The following is a 9,384-nucleotide window of genomic DNA, read 5'->3' as shown; positions in this document are numbered from 1 at the left end:
AATTTTTAATAATCATATTCAATATTTTTCAAACATATTTTATATATAATTGATTTTGTACAATCATGTAGTTGTGGCAAATTGTTCAAATTAAGAAGCATCAATTTTTGTAACCAACACATTAATTCACATAAGATTCACACTTATAATACATAAGAAATAAGTTGAATAATAATTTTAATATTTTGAAAATATATTATTAAATATAATAACTGAAACAATATTTTTTATGTACTATGCTACATAATTTGAAAAAAATGTATTCTATTTTATTTTATAATATATTATTTTCAAAATTTTATAATATACTATTAAATTTTAAATAATGATAATTGAAAGAATTATTTAATAAATAGTATTAGTGGATGAATGAAATAAATACAATATAAAACATTTAACAATGGTATTAAAAAAATTTAATATAATAAAATATTATAAATCTTTCAAACAAAAATTGAAGAATGGGAGGGAATAACACTCACCTAAGAGTTGTAATAAATAGTTAAAGTAAATGATTAAAATATTTTTTAAAGATTATTTCAATGTATTTTTATAATCAAACAACCTATTTATAATAGTTATAGAAAATAAGGGACATAAATAATTATATTATATAATATATAGTTTTCTATTCTAAAATCCATATACAATAATTGAAGTGTTCAAAAAGCACTTTGAACAAAATAGATAACAAATGTGCTAAAAATTACGAATAAGAGAAAAAATACAAATATTCTGTAAAAAAATACTTCCCGCAAACTCACAAATCCTCATATAAGACTCTAATCCATTCATCCAATTAAAAGCTAGAAAATTAATATATATAAATTGTGAAGTTAAAATATTGACATGTATGTCTTCATAAATATAATATTTATAGAAAAATATGGAATGAAATGAATTTTTATTGGTAGAATAGAAGTAATTTAATAACAAGTTAACATAAGTAATCCAAAAAATGACACATTAAATCGTGTAATGTTGTCGACTAAGAAGAACAATGACATATAATAAAGACCAAAAAAATTATTATAAAATTATTTGAAGAAATAATATACGTATGCAATAATTATATATAATTTAAACGAAATATATATATATATATATATATATATATATATATATATATATATATATATTTTAATACCAATGATAGTATTTTTTTAAATTGAAAATTTATTATAACTAAAATAACTTCTTAAATTTAAAAAAATAAGAATATTAAAGCATAAACAAAACTAATATTAAAAACATGACTATAAAGTATTGCAATAATTTTTAATTTTGATTATATAGATATGTCAACCTAATTCACATAATCAAATCTTTAAAAAAAATTGCAATATTAAAAAAAATCAATAATTTTAATATAACATATTACTTTTAAATTATAACATATAGTACATATATAACATACATCTATATAACTTTATATTATAAAATTATATTTATTTAGAATTAAATTATAACAAATTTATAGATAAACATATTTAAAATAATATAATCTTATAATTAATTAAAATAAAGAATATATTATATATGATTATTTATATAATACATACTATAATATAAAATATAATTATAAAACCTAAAATTTGTATCCCACCATTTAATTATAATATTCAACTATAATATATTCAACTGTAAAATAGGAAATCAAACTTTAGACAAATGGTGCTGTGCAAGTAGCCAAAAGACATTGTAAATTCATGGCTGGTCCCCAATGTACTGAATGTAATTAAATGTTTAAAAGCTATTTTTATAAAGAATACATTAATTTTCTTCTTACTTTATTTAATATATTTTTTTAAAATAAATTAATTTGAATATAAATTAAAAATAAATTTTAGATTTTTTTTCCAAAGAATTTTAATTCTTTGTGTTGATTGGTTGAAACTAATTAAAAAAAGAATTGAATGATTACAATAGTATCCTCACTTTAACAAAAGTAGTAAAATAATAATGAAATAAAACCTAAAATTCCATCACTATTTATAAACAATTGATGATTTAATAAAAAGTAATTACATAATTTTTCAACATAACATTTAATTATCAAGTTAAGAAATTATATGTTTATAAATTAAATTTAAAATATTTATTACAAAAAATTCATAAATAAAAGAAAAATGAGCATAAAAAGAGAGAACAAAATATCACAAATATTTGGTATTTCATCTTAAAAAGAAAACAAAATGAAAGGCATCTCAAAAGTGGAGTCCAAATTAAAGGCCCGTCGCTAAATAGTCAAAGAAATGCACCCGATGTAACCCTTTTTTAAATTTATCAATTAATTTAAAACTCAGAGAATCTTTGTTCTGTGATTTTTTAATTAATAAATAAATTTAAAAATCTGTCGCATCAAGTCCAAAAACTTATTTTTATAATAAAATAGCTTGATATTTAACATTTAAGCTAAATACATAATATTTAAGCATTAAAAAAACCCGTCTCCTTTTCTCTTCCCTAAAAGATCCAGATTTGCTTACAATGCATACAAAACACAAGCTCCTAATTTAACACTGTATTTAGCAATCAACTAAATACCTATCAAAAACCACTTCTAAATCTACCAAGTACAATTCCCCTTACCTCTATTGCGCACCGCTGAATTCTACAGAATCGGTTTGCATCATATACCCATATGTGACTGATTTAGTTTTAAGAAGAAATAGAAGCTCTGTTCGTCTTTGGTGAAAGAGCCAGAGCTTAGCTGTCGACCTTACTTAACCCGAATAGAGTAAAACCCGGCTTGGACACGTCCGTTGCAATGGAGTTCAGTACAGCTTTCAGAATGTCTTCATCGTGCTTTCCCATATATGCTCTGCAGATTTCCACTGCCTTGTCATAAACAACTTCGTTCTTAGTGGAAAAAGAAAGGCTTGCAAACAGTTCAAAGCACTGAGAATCCCCTGGAAAAGCCTCTTCGAAGGCCTCTAATACTTCCCACAGCGAAGGCAGACTTGTTCTGCCGTACGAATGAGTGAACTCTAACTCACAAATATCGTGGTACAGGTCGGGAAAAGATGCTCTTATCACCTTCTTTTCTTCAGGGCTCAGGACATCTATGCTCTTTTCCAATCGCATAGCAATTTTCCGTCTCTCAAAAACAGGGAGCACGGCCGGGTCGATGGAGTCAACGAGTTCAAAGATTTCCCGCAACGGTGACGATTCGGCTGAAACCAAGGTCCTTTCCAACAGACACCGCTTACAATCACACTTGAATCCGATTCTCCTGCAAATAGATTCTCGTTGTAACAATGGAAAAGGGCTGGGAAAGTAAGGGATAGTTATTTCTTCTCCGGCCTCAATTTTCCTTGCAGCTATAACAAACATGGCCTCGCCCACAACAATACAGTTGGCGTTGTGAAAACAAGAATGGTTAATGAAGGAGGGAAGGGTCCACAAACCGTATTTCAAATTTTGTCTTGACATGCTACTGTTTGGGTGAATAAGCTGTACATGACACCCTGCATTGAGCATTATCTTGGCAAGTTTATGCTGGTCTAGCTCCCAACCTTGATTGGAGACATGATCGCAGTTATCCCAGCTTGCATTATTTATCCTGAAGAGATCCATGGGTGGCACCTTCATTTCATCCAAATCAGCAAGGTACTGTAGCTGCTGCAATACCCTCGAAGATGACGCTGCACAGGAAATGATTTGAGCCTCTAAATCCCCTTTAAAAAGACCAAATTTTTCATTCACGTCTATCGTTGCCGGTGCCGCTGAACGCACCGGCACTTCGAATCTTTCTGTCTCGGTGCCTCTGAACGCAATCGCATTGTCCGCGAGCAAGAAATCTCCGACATCTACATCGTCCGTGGCAAACAATCCTCTGCCGCGCCCGACTGATTTCTTGATCAGGACTGGGCCCACATAATTGCTGAATTCAGGTGTACTAGAAGCATTTGTGAAATAGGCAGAGAGATCAAACTCACCTTTCTGGTTCTGACGGTTGAGTTGCATAGATTTTTCAAAATGCAACTGGATGTCGGTGGCATCAGGGGACTGCTCCAGAGCTCTATCAAAGCATTGGCAGGCTAACTTGTATTCTCCCAGACAATGAAAAGCCCGACCTTTGCGAAACAAGGATTTCAGGTGGTGCTGATCAAGAGCTAATGCATTTTCAGAGTCTTGTACGGCATCCCCGTACTGTTTCAGCTTAATCCTTGCTTCTGCCCTGTTTGAGTATGAACACACAAGATTTTCTCTGACTTTCTCCTGGATGTTCGAAGCAGAGGCAACCTGGGCATCAATTTTGTCGGGCGAGAGAGCCAAGTCTATGCATTTGGAATAGAAGTCAATTGCTTTGTTCCAATCCTCACTACGAAAGTATTTGTTACCTTCACTACGCAGTTCAAGCAAATCCTTGGGCAGAGAACATTCCGGCTTTCCTGGTAAGGAGGCCAAAATCTCGACGTCTTGAGGATTGTCGACGCGGAGCATGAGGATGCCATCTTGGGCACCTTGCTTGAAGTATGGCTGTTTGACTGCAACCTTGGCGCCTTTGGGATAAAGCTTGCTCGGACTTTGGTTGCTTGCAGTGTTGTATATGGCAAGCCGAACAGCATCTCCAAACTGGTCTTCCAAAAGGGTCATAATGCCCGTCATTCTGTAGGCATCAACACAGAGCGTTCCGAAGAGAACACGGCCCTTGTGGTGCTTCTCACTTTGAAGCTCTCTCGCTCGAATGGGCTGCAGACCTTTCAGAGGGACTGAAGGACGCCAATGCTCCGAGGGTTTCCTCACCGTAAACCCCGTTTTGTGAAACCCTCGCATTGATTCCATCTGCCGCACACCTTTCAATGTTTTCTCGTGTTCCTCTATCAGCGCTTCCTTGTCAAACTCTTGTGAAGCCTGAAACACCTTGAACTTTTCAATTATCATCTCTAACATGTTGTCCATATCTCCCGGGGTTTCTCTCAGTCTCCGGCAATGCAGCTTCTTTGCTCTAAATTCTAATGCAATTCCGGTGAATGAAAAATGAAGAGAGGAAATGAATCTCAATTTCCACGGAACAAAGTTCGTAGTCTCGACAAAGATTGAAGTGACTTCGACAAAGACTAAAGATTGAAGTGACTGCATTGTCGATTATAAGTCGACCTGGCGGTCCAGTTATGGGCATACTCTGCACGGCACAAACCTTAAATTAAAGTTCCATCATTACCCATTTTAATTTATTCTGCTCCACGCGGCTTTACCGCCTTGATCCAATTAACATGAGCCCACAGCCTAATTAAGTTTAATAGAATAAAACAAAGTTGTTACTGACATTGTTTTTCTGGGTAGCTTAGGATTTAAGCAAACCCTTTCATCCTCGCACACAGAATTGGGCAACTACGGTTTTGAAGATTCACCATTTGTAAAAGATGTACCTTTGTTCCTTTCATTCTCTATCGAGATGGGATTGATTTAAGGCTACCCTTCTACCACACTTTTATTATAGGTGATGGCTATATCTTGCAGAGAAACGCTCCATAGGAATTGTCGCACGCGAAATTGGATGTCGAGAAAAGTTTGCGGTAATGTCTGTATTATCTAGCCGTGAAGGCATTGAATTATGAGACAGAATACAATGAAGAGACAAGAGAATGAAATGTGGGCTTAAAGCGGTCCTCAAGATATCGCATCAAATTGGAGATATTTTATGCTATTAAATTTATTTGTATATATTTAAAATAATGTAATATTATAAATTATATGTATATTTATTTATTTTTTAATATGTCTCATTTAAATTAAACATTATGTCGTTTGTATAATAATAATAGGATAATTAAATTATTTTAAAATAATGAATTATAAAAGTAATTAGAATTGTTGATTATTGTTAAATATTGATGCTTTTAAATTGAGTGACAAAAATTTTTTTTTAAAAAATAGTTAAATAGATAATAAATACACTAAAAAAGTATGATACGATTAAATTTAAGTTTGCATTTATATATTCAATTAAATTATTATTTAGAGCTTCAAAAAAATCTTTGTATTTAATTCTTTAAACATAAATTTAACATAATACATTTAATCAATACATTGTCTTGTAATATTAAAATGATTAAATCTAACGACATGATTAAATGAAAAATAAAAGAATGATTTTAGAGAAGAATTTTTTATTTAATTTAATAGAATTGAAACATTTAATCCCTATACAAACTATAAAATATATAAATTATACTTTCTCTCATATTAAAAAATTATTCTAAAGTATTATTTTTCAATTTTAAGTATTAAAAATATAACATTATCGGCTAAACCATTGCAATTTTTTAATTTTTTTTAACAAATAAGTGAGTAAGTTTGGATATAATGAACTTAAAAAAGATTAGTCATACTATTGGGTTCTTTGTCAAAATTAATAAGTCTGTTGTGAAAAACAAGATGAAGATGAATTAAGAATGTTTTCGCTAGTAGAGAGCAGATTTCCACAATCCATAGAATGCATAGAATTTTTATGGATTTGATTGTGTTGTAATTTTTTTGCATCAACGTTTCGGATCACACTCTATGATCCATCATCACGATGAAGAAAGAGGATCACAGAGTGATCTAAAATGTTGATGCAAAAAAATTACAACACAATCGAAGAAAGAGGATCACAAAGTGTGATTTGAAATGTTGATGCAAAAAAATTGCAACACAATCGAATCCAGAAAAATTCTAAGCAATGTTTTCGTTCTCAACATCATAGATTGTTATCTCTTGTAGTCATCTTTAGATACTTTCATCTAACATTATCTTGACTTAACTTAAAATATTAGCACAAGTCAATGGGTATTAAGGAAAAATACTATGAATTTTTAGAGCACCATTAGAATGAAAAGTAGAAATGACTATAATTTCAAGAATGTCTACAAATATAAAACGAGTTAAGGGAATTGAATATTTCAATTCATGTCAAGATAAAAGTCTTAATAATAAAGTGTTATACTTAATAGAATGTTGACTATATTTCTCATTTAGTTGTGTGCCTATTTGGATGGGAATTTCTTAACAATGCATTTCACATACACGTAGCTTATTCATTGCTAGATTCCTATTATATACCTATTCACTCCTATTCAAATCAATTTTTATGTATACATTAGCTAGGCATCATTGTTGTCCCTTCATTCATAATTGTATCTATATATTCTCGCTAACTTGAAGTTATAAGTTTGACCTAACATTCATTTCTAGTGAAAAATAAATATAATTTTGTATTGCATGCATGTATCAGTTGGAACAATATGCCCAATTGATGCAATTGTTGCATCTCTTATCAATTCAAGTTCTAGTCAATGAGCTTACCACATTCTGTTAGCAAATTTTATCAAATCGCCCTATGGGTCAATGCAAGAAGTTGGGTCTCGCTTTTGCCCAAAAAGTGGAAGTGTTTTTCCTATTTTTGAAATATATTGTCAATTGATGCCAAAATTTGAGCCATTTAGAGATTAAATACAAAAAAAACTTCAAAAATAAAAATTGTAGTGCTTGGGATCTTCTTTTTGAATATGTAATTTATTTGTATACCCATATGATAGATTTTTTTTTTTGGTATGGATCTTTAAAAACCACTTTTTCAAAATGCATGTTTCAAGACCATACCATGCTCGTGTATGGATATCATAATTTGACACACTCAAATGAATGTTTTTTGAATCCTTTTAAATAAAGTTAACTAACGCACCAAAAAATGATAAGAATATTTTTCTTGAATTTTTTAATGTATATTTTTTTATTAATTTTTAATTGATGATTAAGCTAATTTCTAAAATGTCTTGTGTGTGGATGTCATAATTTAATCAAAATAAATAAATTTATTTTTAACTTCAAAAGAATTGTGTGAGTATTGATGACATGTAAATTAATTTACAAAATATGATAAATTTAAAAAGTTATTAAATTTTTAGTGAATGTCACTATTTAATGTTTAAGAGATACTTTTGATTAATCAATAATTGAAAAATAGAAAATGAACTCATAACACTATAAAATTTACATTTTTGAAATCAGAACAGTAAGACCTACAATGGGTTTTTTGTTTCGTCAAACAATGCAATGGGGATGACCATATAAAAATTACGACAACCCCTGGATTAAATGCCTTAGAAAAAAATGGTTCATAAAGGCATAAGCTTGGTGGGACCAAGCCTATTCCATGCCTTTCCCCAAGGCAAAACCCCATGCAAATTCTCGACCCCAAATTCTCGACTATGTTACTAGAATTGGGCACCCAATTTGTAATTCAAAAATTGGGTGCCTGATTTGGTTTTAGCCATGAATATAAATAGGCACCTGATTATTTAAAAATTGGGTACCCAATTGTTCAAAAATTGGGTGCTAGAATTCTAATCGGGTACCCGATTGTTTAAAAATTGGGTACCCGATTTTTAAACAATTGGGTACCCAATTCTAATCTACCCATTGGGCCCTAAAAGATGCCCCACAAATAAATTTTCAATGATTGCAATGATTGAATAACAATTTTGATCTACAATTTAGTGAATTTTGTCATAGTTATTCTATTTTCTTGTCTTCTTCTACAATTTGCAAGCTATTGATTCAAATTCAAAACTAGTGCAAACATAGGATCAAAACAACGAAGAAAGAAGAAAATAAAAGTTTTGACAAATGAGGAGATTGCAACAAATAAAGAGAATGGAGAACAACGTGAACAAGAGAGAAGACAAAGAATTAGAGAATTGAGCAATGTTTCAAAGGAGAAAGACATTGAGAATACCATGATGGATGAAGAGGTTGAAGAAGAGAACCCAATTCAATGAGATTTAGTTGCACATTCTAATCAAACATTCAATATAGGTGTGTCTCCAAACCCTCAAATTTTTCCTCATGATGAAATTGGTGATTTTTTATAAGTAGGTTATGATTTAAATGATTTAGATTTTCTTCATTAGAATAGATTCTCAAAAGATCATGCATAACAAACTCCAATGGAGATGCATGCCACGAAAGAAATACCAAAAAAAATTGAAAATGAGATTCAAATCCCAAATAATAGTGAAAATGAAATGTGAATTGAAAATAACAATTGTATGACTATAGATATAGAAACAACAATTACTAAAAAAAATGTCAAAATAATACTAAAGTGCCTGAATATAATTTTTATTTTCCTAATGATGTGCTAAATAATCTTGAGGGATTAGTTTTATGGAGACAAATTAGGACACATGCTAATAGATTATAGGGTAAGTACACTAAGTTTTGGTGCCAAAATGGGGGTATAAGTGGACACCTTTTTTCTAAAATCAGTAGTTTTTGAACTTCAAAAAGAATTTGAAGATAGTTACACTCAAAGTTTTAAAATATGACAAAAAAAAAAGTAGTAGTCCTTTGAATATAGTTTCTAAACTACTAATTTTTTTTTTAAAATGG

The 9,384-nt window shown here is 30.3% G+C and overlaps 1 protein-coding gene across 1 annotated transcript; it reads right to left on the bottom strand.

The window, feature by feature from the left end:
- Nucleotides 1-2,709: 2,709 nt before the first annotated feature.
- LOC149562452 (methyltransferase FGSG_00040-like) lies at nt 2,710-5,088 on the bottom strand. Its single transcript, XM_089827979.1, has one exon. The coding sequence runs from the start codon at nt 5,086-5,088 to the stop codon at nt 2,710-2,712; it is 2,379 nt and encodes a 792-aa protein (XP_089684105.1).
- Between the last annotated feature and the right edge of the window lie 4,296 nt (nt 5,089-9,384).

This window comes from Cupressus sempervirens, chromosome 4 (assembly GCF_028749045.1).
Source record: "Cupressus sempervirens isolate cs-2001-9-10 chromosome 4, ASM2874904v1, whole genome shotgun sequence".
NCBI lineage: Eukaryota > Viridiplantae > Streptophyta > Pinopsida > Cupressales > Cupressaceae > Cupressus > Cupressus sempervirens.
Note: the sequence above shows the minus strand (reverse complement) of the source record. Positions and strands in the feature narration are given on the sequence as shown.